The sequence below is a fragment of the Chiloscyllium plagiosum genome, chromosome 22 (assembly GCF_004010195.1).
Source record: "Chiloscyllium plagiosum isolate BGI_BamShark_2017 chromosome 22, ASM401019v2, whole genome shotgun sequence".
Classification (NCBI taxonomy): domain Eukaryota; kingdom Metazoa; phylum Chordata; class Chondrichthyes; order Orectolobiformes; family Hemiscylliidae; genus Chiloscyllium; species Chiloscyllium plagiosum.
In genome coordinates, this window is record NC_057731.1 from 36534373 (window position 1) to 36549995 (window position 15623).

The 15623-nt window shown below is 40.3% G+C and overlaps 1 protein-coding gene across 6 annotated transcripts in view; it reads right to left on the bottom strand.

The window, feature by feature from the left end:
- Positions 1 to 15623, bottom strand: part of LOC122561213 (actin-binding LIM protein 1-like) — a 377099-nt gene that overhangs the window by 70116 nt on the left and 291360 nt on the right. For all 6 annotated transcript variants that reach the window (XM_043712803.1, XM_043712802.1, XM_043712800.1 and 3 more), the window contains 2 exons: positions 13551 to 13677; positions 11988 to 12081 (listed from right to left, as the gene is read on the bottom strand). In XM_043712803.1, coding sequence (XP_043568738.1) covers positions 11988 to 12081; positions 13551 to 13677 — 221 coding nt within the window. The remainder of the gene's footprint in view (positions 1 to 11987; positions 12082 to 13550; positions 13678 to 15623) is intronic.

Consider the following 15623-nt stretch of genomic DNA (forward strand, 5'->3'; position numbering starts at 1 on the left):
AGTGCCGATACAGTCATCGATGTAGCGGAGGAAACGGTGGGGGGTGGTGCCAGTGTAGCTGCGGAAGATGGACTGTTTCACATATCCTACGAAGAGGCAGGCATAGCTGGGGCCCATGCGGGTGCCCATGGCTACTCCTTTGGTTTGGAGGAAGTGGGAGGATTGGAAAGAGAAGTTGTTCAGAGTGAGGACCAGTTCAATCAGTCGAAGGAGGGTGTCAGTGGAAGGGTACTGGTTAGTACAGCGGGAAAGGAAGAAGCGGAGGGCTTTGAGTCCTTCGTGATGGGGGATGGAGGTGTACAGGGACTGGATGTCCATGGTGAAGATAAGTCATTGGAGACCGGGGAAGTGAAAATCATGGAGGAGGTGGAGGGCGTGGGTGGTGTCCAGAAAGTAGGTGGGGAGTTCTTGGACTAGGGGGACAGGACCGTGTAGAGGTATGCAGAGATGAGTTCGGTGGAGCAGGAGCAGGCTGAGACAACCCACCAACCTCCATATACATCGTATCATCTGTCGTCATTTCCGCCACCTCCAAACGGACCCCACCACCAGGGATATATTTCCCTCCCCTCCCCTATCAGCGTACTGAAAAGACCACTTCCTCCGTGACTCCCTCGTCAGGTCCACACCCCCCACCAACCCAACCTACACTCACGACACCTTCTCCTGCAACCACAAGAAATGCAAAACTTGCGCCCACACCTCCCCCCTTACTTCCCTCCAAGGCCCCAAGGGATCTTTCCATATCCGCCACAAATTCACCTGCACCTCCACACACATCATTTACTGCATCTGCTGCACCCGATGTGGCCTCCTCTATATTGGGGAGACAGACGGCCTACTTGTGGAATGTTTCAGAGAACACCTCTGGGACACCCGCACCAACCAACCTAACCACCCCGTGGCTCAACACTTCAACTCCCCCTCCCACTCCCCCAAAGACATGCAGGACCTTGGACTCCTCCATCGCCAGACCATAGCAACACGACAGCTGGAGGAAGAGCGCCTCATTTTCCACCAAGGAACCCTCAACCACAAGGGATGAACTCAGATTTCTCCAGTTTCCTCATTTCCCCTCCCCCCACCTTGTCTCAGTCCCAACCCTCGAACTCAGCACTACCTTCCTAACCAGCAATCTTCTTCCTGACCTCTCTGCCCCCACCCCCACTCCGGCCTATCACCCTTACCTGAACCTCCTTCCACCTATCGCATTTCCAACACCCCTCCCCCAAGTCCCTCCTCCCTACCTTTTATCTTAGCCTGCTTGGCACACTTTCCTCATTCCTGAAGAAGGGCTCATGCCCGAAATGTCAATTCTCCTGCTCCTTGGATGCTGCCTGACCTGCTGTGCTTTTCCAGCAACACATTTTCAGCTCCTTTTGTATTTAACAAGGTTATCAGCAGCTTGTGGTCAGTTTCAGTTTTGACTGGTAGGCCTAAAATGTGGTCATAGAATTTCTCACACCCAATTTGTTGTAAGCATCTTTCTCTTGATGACGACACACCTTTGCTCTGTGCCAGTAAGAGCTCAGAAATCATAGTAAGCTGGTCCCTGATCCCATCTAAATTACGGCTATTTTCATACCAGCAGATGATACATCATCACTATTATGGCTAGACGTTCAAGATCATAATGTGCAAGGACCTCAGACAAGATGAGAATGCTTTTGTTTTGGTCGCGTGAGCTCTGCTGAGGTTCATTCCAACCCTACACCTGATCTTGCTTCAAGATTACCTGAGAGGCTCACTGCCTTGGGCTGTTAGGCTAGGATTTTTCCCATCTTGTTCATCATTCCAATGAACCACAGGAGTTCTATAACGCTCCTGCATGGTGACAAAAACATAACACCAGAAGACATTTGGCCCATCAAGTCTGCTCCACCATTCAAACATGGCTGAATATGTTTCTCAAGATTAGAATTGTGCTGAAAAAGCACAGCAGGAAAGGCAGCATCTGAAGAGTAGGAAAACTGACGTTTCAGGCAAAAGCCCTTATTGCCTGAAATTGCGATTTTCCTGCTCCTTGGATGCTGCCTGACCTGCTGTGCTTTTCCAGCACCACTCTAATTTTGACTCTAATCTACAGCATCTGCAGTACTCACTTTCACCTGATATTTTTCTCAATCCTATTCTGCTGCCTTCTCCCCAAAGCCTTTGATCCACTCACCAATCAAGAACATTTATCTTTGTCTTAAATACACTCAATGATTTGGCCTCCACAGATTAACTACCATCTAGCTGAACAAATTTCTCCTTATCTCTGTTCTAAACGGTCATCCCTTCACTCTGAAGCTATGCCCTCAGAGTAGTAGTCTCTTCTACTAATGGAAACAACTTCCCCACATCCACTCTATCCAGGTCTCTCAGTATTCCTGATGGTTTCTGTCTTCTGTGGATCTACCATAATTCCTATTGCCCGAACTACATTTGCTCAAAAATTTAAACCATTGGCATTGGGAATTCAAGTTTCGATTTACCATTCTGCAATTTTCTTTCAGACTGTCCTAATTTTGTTGTTATGTCGGTCTTTTAGAGAACTCCTGGATGAGAAAGTCATTCATGTGGCATCCATGTTGGACATCAACTACTAAAAAATCTTGGGTGCAGACTACGTGTCAAAAGGCAGCCAGTTCAAACAAGGATGGCCATTGGGTGTTATAAACATAGCGTGAAGGTTAGAGTCCTCATCGAAATGAAATTGTGAGAACCTACTGTTTGAATTCAGTTTGCTGAAGACAGTACTAGGTTTAGCTAAGCTCTTGTGCACAGGCATCATTTGATGCATCTCTCATTGGTCTTATTCAAACACGTTAATAAACTTAAATTCTATTGGAGCCATTCTGTTAAGGAACTATGCCGTTGTGGTGCACCACAGAATTGGCTGTGTGATTTCTGAAATAGCCTCTTTTGGTGCATTGCCTCAATTTCCTCCTCCACCTTGTTTCTAAGTGGATAGGAACTTCCTGGGTGTCAACAGCAGATAAGTATAGCATATGCCTTCCATGTGACGTGATACACAATGTTGAGCTTCCCCAGTTGCTTTAAAAACTGTCAAAATTGTTGTCTAATTGGTCTTATTCAAACACGTTAATAAACTTAAATTCTATTGGAGCCATTCTGTTGAGGAACTATGCCGTTGTGGTGCACCACAGAATTGGCTGTGTGATTTCTGAAATAGCCTCTTTTGGTGCATTGCCTCAATTTCCTCCTCCACCTTGTTTCTAAGTGATAGGAACTTCCTGGGTGTCAACAGCAGATAAGTATAGCATATGCCTTCATGTAACGTGATACACAATGTTGAGCTTCCCCAGTTGCTTTAAAAACTGTCAGAATTGTTGTCTAAACTCACTTAATGATTGCTGACTGACACATGCATCTCCTTTACGGTTGAGTTGAAGGGCTTTGCAAGTTCTCCTGCAGAGCAAAGGACATGGTTGGTTGCTGAAAACATTTGTCGTTTCAACAATTTCCTAGTTCTTGTATCTTAATGTTGGCTGCAGCTGACCTTTGCCCTTGACACTGGTTCTGAGGTGCACTGACGGAGGTTGTAGGATAAACCTCTCTAGCCACTGCAGATTGTCAGAACAGTAACTGCAAACCTGTTCGCATTCCTGATTAAGTGCTTTTACCCGAAACATCAATTTTCCTGCTCCTCGGATGCTACCTGACCTGCTGTGCTTTTCCAGCACCACTCTAATCTTGACTCTGATCTCCAGCATCTGCAGTACTCACTTTCACCCACTGCAAACCTTATGTCTACTGTGATGTGTTTACAGAAGCTGTTGACAGCCATATCTGAGTTACAGTACTGAGCACCCTTGTCTGTGACTGCCCAAGAGGAAAGATTTATCTGTACGAGTTTGCCTTTAACAATGGTTTCTTTCCTAAAATGGGCTGCTGTATTGAAAGGGGTTTCTGCAGTGTGGGTGCAGCCTTCTTCCTGCCTCTGAATGTTCTTGTAGTTTCAGGAAGCTTGTAAAATGGCATATGGAGCCTTTTCTGCCCAGTTCCTGTTGGTTGCTAAATTGTTGTTTTGATTCTGCATCTACTTTCGCAACTTTGCTGTTGTTCAGCTTATCTGGGACTCTGCGTTGTCCAGAAACTTTGTAGATGGGTTAGGACAGAATTCTTTGTTAACCCGAATCATAATTGGTCTCCCATTGTGTGAGCTGTTTCAGCTAGTCCACAGGTTGAGTGACTTAATCTCAATGATATTTCTCTGTAGCATTGTACTGTCACTAGGTTTTACTTCATGTACTTCTTATCAGCTGTCTCTATTCTGTGGGCCTGTCACACAACATTTTTTAGATTAGATTACTTAGTGTGGAAACAGGCCCTTCGGCCCAACAAGTCCACACCGATCCGTCGAAGCACAACCCACCCAGACCCATTCCCCTACATTTACCTCTTCACCTAACACTACGGGCAATTTAGCATGGCCAATTCACCTAACCTGCACATTTTTGTGTCTGAGGGAGGAAACCGAAGCAGGGAGACACAGGGAGAATGTGCAAACTCCACACAGTCAGTCGCCTGAGGTGGGAATTGAACCCGGGTCTCTGGCGCTGTGAGGCAGCAATGCTAACCACTGTGCCACCGTGCCACCTTCTACAACTTCAACATGACCACCTTGCTTCTCTACACTTTTGTATTTGTAATTGTACAGTACACGCCATAGGGGTCAGCTGGATCTCTCCTATCCACTCTTATCACATGCCTGAATCTTTCAGTACAATGTGCGCCAATGCAGGCAATTTAATGAAAGCTGCTGAAACAGGAGACATTAAGAGCGACCACATATACCTGTACTGCAGGTGTGGATGAATTGAATCTTAGCACTATGACTTGACAGGTGAATTAAACAGAGCTGAAAATGTGTTGCTGGAAAAGTGCAGCAGGTCAGGCAGCATCCAGGGACCAGGAGAATCGACGTTTCGGGCATAAGCCTGAAGAAGGGCTTATGCCCGAAACGTCGATTCTCCTGTTCCCTGGATGCTGCCTGACCTGCTGCGCTTTTCCAGCAACACATTTTCAGCTCAGGTGAATTAAACAGCCAGTGGCAAGGCACTGAAGTAGTGAATGTGCATAAATGTGGTAGGAAATAAGTTAAAACTATTAAGAAGATAATTCAGAGGCTTTTGCAAGCTGCTGAATGCCATTAAAGGCTCAATTTGGAGTTCACAAGTAGAAACAAGAGGCCACCAGATCCTCAACCAGTGAAATCTGGTGAGAGTGACTTGATGCCTGGAAGATTTACCATCTAAAGGCAGAGTGAGTTTGGAAAATTACAGGTTATGTGGCAAACACTAGAGGGTGAGGGGCTGATAGTACAGGATAAGGGGCAAACACAGGAGGGTGAGGAGCTGATAGTACAGACTGAGGGTGAGAGGCTGATAGCACAGGATAAGGGGCAAACACAGGAGGGTGAGGGACTGATAGTACAGACTGAGGGCAAACATAGGAGGGTGAGGGGCTGATAGTACAGGGTAAGGGGCAAACACAGGATGGTGAGGGACTGATAGTACAGACTGAGGGGCAAACATAGGAGGGTGAGGGGCTGATAGTACAGGATGCGGGGCAAAGACAGGAACACTTTTCACAATCAATTAACTTCTCCAAGTGCTTTACTGCGAATGAAGTACTGCCAATGTAGGAAATATGGCCGCCAATCTGTGCACAGGAATCTCTCAGAAACAATGCTGACCTTTTTTTTGATGTTGATCGAGCAATACATATTTTATAAATAAAACACCTGTGATAACTGTGCTTTTCTTTGAAATAGTGGGATGGGGTCTTAAACATCTACCCAAGCAGGCAGATACGGTCTCATTATAGTCCTGGAGTGGAACTTGAATGCATGATCTCCAGATTCCGTGGCAAGGTTATTTTATCAGCTGAGGCATTTGTCAATCTAAGCACAAATACTATTTCCCACATAGTGACCACAAGCAACGACCCAATTCCAGATAAAAATGCAGGCTTGATGATGTTTGTCACCAATGTTACATTGTCGACAGGAAATCTGGTGTTTTGAGGTTTATGTAAAACAAATTACCTCATAGATTTGCCAACATAATACATGTAGAAATACTGTGAAGGCAAATCAAAGGATTGTCACATCTGCTTCCAAATTGTTAGTATAATAACAGATCAGAGTGATGAGTTCATCTACTTTGAATTTTTTTGGAGAAAATAGGATTAACAAAAACACACACGGTACCAAGTGCTGTGGAAGCATTTTAGACTATCTGAAAAATCCACACATTTTTTAGATAGTTCAAAGCTTGAACATTATTGAAAAGAGAAACATGTTGCCAAACCTCGACATCTTGCAATCATCAAGACAAACACAAGAATGGCAAGCTTCAGATGATCACAATAATTCATACTCGAGGTGCAAAGGATGCTGATTGATTGGCAAGTCAGCTCTGGTTAGCGGAGGCATTGTAATGGGGAAAGCAACAAAGAACTTTAGGCTCACCAAGCTCTGGTTTGTTGAAAATAAAAGGTGCAAGGCTTGAACAGATTCCTTCTATTTGTGGGGAACAGATCCATATGTATGAATATATGTCATTTTTGGATGAATTAGCCAAATTCTGAACTCAACTGAAGATCTTAAATTGCAGCCATTAGCACATTGAATTACCAGGGAGCTTAGAAAGCAACACATCAAAAATAACTCAATAGTAGGAGCAAGGTTATGGATTTCTCTGAAATGATTACAACATGATGTTCAGTTTTATATACATATATAGGTGGGAATTTGAATCACAATTAACAACTTTTGATTGGGTACTGATATCTCAAGGAATAGTTCTCTTAGCAAATGGTAACTCTTCCTTCATGATTCCAGACTTGCCAGTCAGAATGTTAGCCCTCATTAAACATTGGGAAAAAGATTCTGAAACAGAGCCATATTGGACTCGAAATGTTAACTCTGTTTCTGGATGCTGCCAAATCTGCTAACTATTTCCAGGATGCATTGAACTGGAAACAGAGCCGCCCACGTCACACTGCCTCATCGAGCCTGCAGCTTGGAGTGTGAAGCTGCCTAGCTGCCCTCGCCTACACCCTGCGTGAAGTCTGAATTACAATATTGCATCTATTAGAAAGCCATAGAATATTATTGTGACTAAAGCAGCAATCAATCCACAATCAACTTGCCTAGTACCACAAATGGTGAACAAACAAGTCACCATGCAACTACAATTAACTCACAAAATACCACTCCAATTGAAAGAGCAATTAATCGACAATTTAAGCATAAAGATTGATTTCTAACAACTTTACTACAAATTACAATTGAGGTTAATAATTAAAGTAGCAATGTATGGCATTATAAATTACTATTGAGGTTAAGTACAAAAAACACCACAGCCTAAGGGAAGAAGATAGATGCAGAAAGCAACTCCAGAAAGCAATACAACTGCAGCAACGTCAGACCCCATGTGCCAAAGAGCTGGACTCAAGGAAAGCAGACAGCAATACAGTTTCAGAGTGCAGACTTGGTCAAGCAAAATGCTTCAAATGTCTCACTTGAGATTTCTTCTGCAGGTTGCATATTCATAGAATTATTTATTCAATATTGTGAGGTTTCAGAGTTCTCTTACAAAGTTGTGAGAAAAGGCTTCATTTTACTTGGGAATCATATCTCTCATGATAAAGAGCATGTACTTTATCAGATTCTTGCCTTTGACACAAGGGCAATGGAAAAATAAACCTTCATTACCATTCTATGTCTGAATATGAATTTGGTGCAGATGTACATATCTTCAGCAGAGACACTAAAATGCTCCAACAACAGATTTCTGACAATCACATTTTAAGCAGGATAATCCCTGACTGCTTGCACATAACCTTTGGCATATAAACAGCTGGAGTTATTTAAATTTGACAATATACTATTGTATGCAAAATTGGAAATGTATCCCAAATAAAATAATCTGCAATCATGTCCAACAAAGCAAATCTGTTTTTCACACTGATAACAATGAATCATCTTAAAGAAGAATAAAACATTCCAGCCATGCTCTTCTGGTACATCTACTCGACCAAGTGGAAAACTACTTAGGTATCTCCTGAGCACAAAATGCAAGACAAATCCAATCTAGCCAAGTATCTCACCAGCAGCCCACTCCCAAACAACAGCAGTGATAGAATATTTGCTCAGCATTTAACTGCTCAGTGATTTACAGTTCAGGTTCTGCCAGAGCTGATTACAGTCTTTCTCCAAACATGGAAATGAATTTCACAAGTGAGGTGAGAGCTCCTTCAGCATCAAGGCAGAATTGACTGAGTGTGCCATGAAGGAGCCCCAGCAAAACTGAGGTCAGTGAGAAATCTCTATACTGGTTGTTGTTGGAAACCAATCATCTCAGCTCAGGAGTATCACTGCAGGAGTTCCTCAGGAAATGTCCTGGTCCTAAACATGTTCAGCTGATTCACCAATGACCTTCCCTCCATCATATGGTCAAATGGAGAGAAAAATCAAACCAAAACTTATTTAAGAATAGAAACTTCATAAGATTAATATTACTTGCCTGCTTAAATAAAAAGAATTGGGGCAATTCAAGTACAATTAAACCAACATGATCATTTTGTGGTATATCTGATTCTGGTCAATAATACACAGAAGTTGAATACATTCCAGTTGTCACTCCTTGCAATATTAATTCTAATTGTACCAATAACTTGAATCTTACTACATCAAGACATTCAATTTATTAATCATGTTAAATTGAAGTTGTTTCACCTTTATCTATTCAACACATTTTAACGCCAATTGATTATAAACAGCATTTGCAGTCTTGACAGAGACTACAGAGAAAGTCAGGATGTATAGACTAGTACATGAGATACCCTAAGTTAAAAGCATACAAACTTTCTCCAACTGATCAAACTGACTTTGGAACTACATCCGCAAGAAACAAAATGCTGCAACAACTGCCTAACAAATTATTGCAATATATGATGAATGTGAAACACATCTCATTTGAGTCCTGGTACTGTCTTTGAAGAACAAATCTCACACTGGCTAAGAATTGCATGGTAAAACAGTGCTACCTTGTGGTATTCTTCTTGTTTTGCTTTATTTCTTCATTTTAAGCTATCCATTCAGATATGACAAAAAAATAAAATTATGGCAAAGTAAAATTGTTCTCATTTAGTAAATACAGCCCCATGAATACAAAAAAGCCAAAACATTGAAATAGCTATACTGAAGGCAAGATTATTTTTAATCTTTTCATTTACTCTTAATTAACAATGCTGTAAAATGGAAGGCTAATTAATGCCATGTCAACAAAATGGGTCACTCTGAGAAGTTTCTTTATTATTAGCCTTTACATAATGGAAAACATCTCAGATAATTAGATACTGTATTAAGAAAGACAAAAATAGCTTGGAATTTGCTCCCATATATTTCTCAGTATTTATTTTCTCAGTATTAACATTTTGGGTGTGTGTTCTTTGTCAGAATGGAGATTGCAGATATTTTTGTTTGTATTTGTAGGTATGTAGTCTTTTTATTCTATTAGATTATTGACTGGCTACCTTGACAGAATATTAATAATATCAGGTAAGTTATGGATTTTTCAATTGATCTCTGGGCTAATCAATAATAACATAACCAGGTCACATCAGAACAGTGGGCCACATTCTGTGCTCTCTGGATAACTGTCTCTTCAGACCACAAGGATGTGTTACATTGTGGAATATGAGCCATTCAACAGATACACGATGGAATACAAAACACTTCACAATAATGAGTAATGTACAGGATCTCTATTTTCCTTCACTTAATATATAATTTGCTGATTTAAAAAAAGTCTTATGAGGAAATAAAAATGTCTCACGTATCAGGAGGAATGAAGCATTCAGGTGGGCATCTGATGAACAGTTCTATTGTTAATGGAATACAACAGAAGCTTTGTACCTGAACTAAGTCGTGAATTTGTAGCATTTTGTGGTTATACAATTGCCAATTCCATCAACCAATCTGAGTCTTAATTGATGGCAGTGATTTCAATGTAAAATGTATGGTTTGAATTAAAACTGAAGTAAAACTTTGATGTCTTTGTATTTGAGAAACTGCATCATTTTAATTATGAAAAAAATGCCTTAGTTTTTAAGTTATAATGATGTAGAGATAATAACGCACAGTATTACACCCACCTGAAGACTCTATTCCTCATCTTAGCAAAGTTCATTGGGCCAGAAGGAATCTCTTATTACTTCAGTATTGGTATGAATCAATGTTACGGGGTTTGTAATATAGGTGACCTATTCCTATATGACTGGATTTTTCCAACAGGTAAAGACTCTCACATCCATGACCAAAAGCAGAATGCATGCCCTTGTGGGCTTTCAGACCCAGCATGGCACTTTACTAACAGAGATGACCAACACTGAAAAAGAGGATATCTCCATTTGAGGGCCCACAAAGAAAAGGTATGTTTTTAACATTTGACAGTCTGCTACAATACAATAGGGATGCATATGTTAATCATAAGATGATGTAACACTGACATCAGCAGTCACATGCTATCGAGACTTTGAGAAAGAGAGGATGGAATAACCTATACGAGCGAGCTGTACTACAGAGATCAGAACTATACGTAATCGTGCGTAAATCGAAGAGTTTTCTGGAACTCCCGAGAGTTAGACTATGGTCATCCTCAGGTAGTGTGGAGACACTGCAATCTGAGGGAGCAGTCTCTCAGCAATACAGAACTGATCACAAAGTCCCAAACCTCGTGAAACATGGACTGTTGAACTAAAGGTTGTATTAGTAAAGATGGATGAAATCATCTGCAACATTGTCTGCATAGCTGGAGAGGTTCTCATCTCTAAAATTCCAGGAGTATTTAAAACAAACTTTAAATTATTTTCCAATTTGGAAAAAACGTGATAGGCAAAATCATGATTCTCAGACCGGAGTTTCATATTAGAAAGTTCTCTCTGTTATCAAAGAAGCAAAGAATGTGAGGAAACTTCACATTGCAAGAATTACTCATGGGAGTCTCTCTTTGACAATCATCCTTTATCATTGTTGTCTATTTGTGCTATGGTCAGTGTAATTCCACATTCATTATGCTTATGCTGAACGTTCCAGGAGGTTTTATACTCGAATGGGAAAGTCTGCTGACTGAAGCTTTTCTCAGCTTTAGGTTTTACGATTGCATATTTAAAAATCACAACAGAATATGAGATAACTGCTTAGGTTCAGTACCTGACTTGTTCTTGTTATTTAGACTTTTCACAAAGCAATGTATGGTCTCAACATTTGTTGTATGAAGCCAATTGAAAAGAAGTTTGAGAACAATACAAGATGTAATATCCGTTCATTATCAGAACATTTCATGCAATCGGTGATGATCAATTAATTGTCAGATTACTTACAATAATTAAAATAAATTAAATAATATTGAAAGATGTCAAAGTCACCCTATTGAAATGGACATCCCACAAACAGCTGTACAATCAATGACCAATCAACCTTAGAAACTTGCCTTGTAGCATAAATAGACTGCTTCATCAGCCGATGACATGGTCCTGTCACAATTCTATTTTCAATTTAGCTGTGCAGTGCAAATCAGGCATGATAAACAACATCACTTTGATAAAATAAACTATTTACTAATTAATTACAAAAACTCCTAGTAGACTATACATAGAAATTCCTTAAGTCAAATAAATTAATGATACAAATTAGCTTGTTTTAAACAAAGCATAAGTTTAGATGTTATATTTGACTTGGCAAACTTCAGAAACTAATTGAATGGAAGGGAAAATAGCACAGTAGGTGGTAAAAGTTCAACTGCAAAGCTGTTATAAATTAGTAACTTTTTAAACAACATATTGTAATGTTTTGAAAGCTCTCAGATTTATTCTAACAGAATATATAAATTTGACAGAACCCAGTTGGGAATTATGTGAGGAACATGTCCAGTCTATTCATAATGTCTTATGAGACAAATAGTCCCTACCTCCAAGACCTTTCCAGTGATGAATTTGTCACAGTCTTCGCATTTCACACCAAATAGACTCTGATAATCCTTTTCACAATAGGGTGCACCATCCCTATCAGAGGTTGTGAGTAAAAGGAAAAATACAATGTTGTAAATTACTGCAAAAGTTTATAAATAAAGTCGGACAGCTTTGCTCTTGTAAACAGAATTAGATTTAGTACCTGATACAAAAGGATAACTCTGATGTCTTAAATATCAATACTATCAATTCCAACAAGACATATTTACAAGTGCTAACAGAAGATTAATATTAACAGAAGATTAATATTAAGAGATGAAACTCAATTGCAGTACAGTGTTACTTAATAAACCATTTTTAAACAATAAAATGAATTTAATCATGCTTAAAGTTTTCACAAGATAAATATGGATAAGGAAACTCATTTGCCCATATATGCTCCATGTGTCTCAAAAGATTTTTTCTTCATGACCTCACTTGGACTCCCAGTGTAGGTGCTGACTGTTCCTTGCCTCAGGGCTCAATGTACACAGGCGTGGTCAGCAAACTCACTACTGAACACCAGGAAACATTCACGAATCTCTGAGCTAATGGGAAGCCAATCAGCTGTAAATGCAAAAAGAAACCGCCTATGATTGGGGAAGATAAGCGGCTACATGAGCATGTCTCTGGGTTTGTTGTCAGCTCCAGCCTCAGGGTAGGTTATCATTTATTGACCAAGGGATTCAAGGATAAGAGAAAGGAAGGGTTGGTGGTGGAAGAAGGGAACTGTGTGGATGGACGAGGAGGACGTCCACAGGGTGCTCCAAAAGGGAAACAGAAGAAGATGGTTGAACAGAAGGAGGAAAAGGCTGCAAGGGTGCAGACAGATGGCTGTAGATGGGAGGAAGAGGATGCAGTGGAGAGGGAATAAGACTCCAAAGGAGTCAGGACTGTTTTTAACCTGTCAACAAAAGAATACTCAGCTAATGCAGAGCCAGGAAAACTGAAATCACTGAAGTAAACAAATGTGAAATCTCAAACTCAATGTTAAATAAGTTCAGGAGCTACAATATGGGGAAAATGTTGTGGATGCTTTTGTACTTAATACTGAATTAATCATTACATTTAAATCTGGGATAATGATCAGAGATACAATAAAAATTGCAACCATTGCCTGGTTAAAATTTTCCATCTTAACACATTTGTGTTGAAACACACTAGGTGTGGCCTCACCACTCTGTGTTCGACATATTTAGGGTAAATGTTTTTTAACGTGAAGAACTGTGTGTCAGTTATTTTGAAACATCAACTTGTGTTGCTAAATTATGCCTATTGTCTTGCTCCAATTTAAATACTACATTTTCTAGGAAACTAATGCTTTTGTTGTGTCAAGTGATTTACTAGGAGTGCTTGTAATACTGCAATATTCATTTTTATTTTTAACCTTACAACAACATCTCCAACACTAGTTCCCCTTTCACTTCCAGAATAAAACTGCTCAAGTTAGAAGCCAACAAAGCTGAAAAATAAAGAAACATAGTCTTTGGATAGCATCTCAACACAACAGAGTTATCACTTACTTGCTGATGTACTCCCCAGTAAGAACATTCCCACAGGCCTTACACTTGAAACAACCCAGGTGCCACTGTCTCTCAAGAGCCAGTAGAGCTTGTCCATTTTTAATGTCTCTGCCACAGCCTGCACAATCTGAAAAAAAAGGGATTTTGTGAGAAGTCAATTTAAATGGTTCAAGTATGATTTTTATGCAGATGTCTAGACCACATATTAAATCATCTTAGTTAAGCATCAAAGTTCCTGTATAAATCACCTCAATGCTAAAGAATGGGAACAGTCCACATATCAATGCCTAACAGTTCATAATTTTTGAGCATTATTTTTATGCAGGGTTAACTATTTATTTTAAAATATAATCACAGTACATACAGGAATGTGGTACCAGCCTGAACTACACTATTTGGAACACGTAACTGTACAATTGCCTGGACATTTCAGGCCACAGCAACCGATTAAATAGTGATTACACAAACTGAGAATCTCAAAAATGTTTCAACAGTGTGAACTGCTTGAATACCTGCACGCAATGATTGAGTTACCTATGTCCTATCTCCAATCTGTCTCCCCTCTCCAACAGGTTTCTCCCCCTGCCACAGCAAGTGTAATAATTACCTAGTTAAAATGTTCCAGCTTTGCACATTCGTGATAGAAACATACTAGCCATGACCACATCAATCTGTGAAAGATGTGGATGTCCCTTTTTCATGTCGAGGTGTGTGTCAGTGATTTTGAAAAACAAACTTTTGTTGTTCCTCCTGCCACAATTCCAAAACAACCCTTATCAAAGTCCCAAATGATTTTCTGTGTTACTATGACAAAGGTCACCTTTCCCTTGACATGCCTGTTTGCACTGAGTGATCACATGAACCCCAGCAATGTATTTCCATTATTGTCCAGCTGTTCTCCTAGTTCCAATTTTTATTGACCTAATGGTAACCAGAAAGCCACTTGCAATGGTTTCTCTGCCTGCACCCACATCAGTACCTCTGTTTTTCCCCAGGGGCTAATCCTTGTCCTCCAGCATTTCTCATCTACGTGCTACTCTCTGGTGACATCATGCAAAGACATAGCATTAGTGTTCACATGGCCATACACGATATACAGTTCTATCCCACCATCACTTCTCTAAACTTCGCCACTGTTTGTCAATTTTGAAATTGCTTTTGCAACATCCACTACAGAATAAGTAGTAATTTCCTCCAATTAAATATTTGGAAGTCTGCAGCCACTGTTTTTGGTCCCCGCTCCAAACTCCATTCCAGAGCAACAGACTCCATCTTTTCCTGGCGAGGACTAATCTGTGTTACCTTTAATTCTGTGATGAGATTCTGACCTAGCATTCGTGGTCTTCCTATGACTGCCTATTTCAATCTCCATAACAAGGGGGAGGTGATGAAAGTGGTATTATTGCCAGAATATTAATCAGGAAATCAGCTAATATTCTGGGAAATGCCGTAAATTAAATGTAAGGGCCAATTTATCAACACCAATATTAGTGTTACTGACAGATTTTGCATATTAAAACAAATATCTCTCCCTATTTTTACTCAAGCAGATTGATTTTTTTTCTTTTTTTTTTAAAATAGTGGGAGCATATTCCCCAACCTCCACTGCTTCACAACTCTGGCATTGTAAGGCCTTCCGTAAGACTAGTAAAGTTAACCCAGAGTTAAGGTTTATTTCACACACTCATAGATATGCGGCAATACTTTGCAATATGAAGATGGACGAGGGAGATCCAATAGATGTAGTGTACCTGGACTTTCAGAAAGCTTTAGAAAAAGTCCCACATAGGAGGTTAGTGAGAAAGTTAGGGCGCATGGTATTGGGGGCAAAGTACTAACTTGGATTGGAAGTTGGTTGGCTGATAGGAAACAAAGAGTAGTGATAAATGGCTCCATTTCGGAATGGCAGGCAGTGACCAGTGGGGTACCGCAGGGACCAGTACTGGGACCGCAGCTTTTTACAATATATGTTAATGATATAGAAGATGGTATTAGTAATAACATTAGCAAATTTGCTGATGATACTAAGCTGGGTGGCAGGGTGAAATGTGAGGAGGATGTTAGGAGATTACA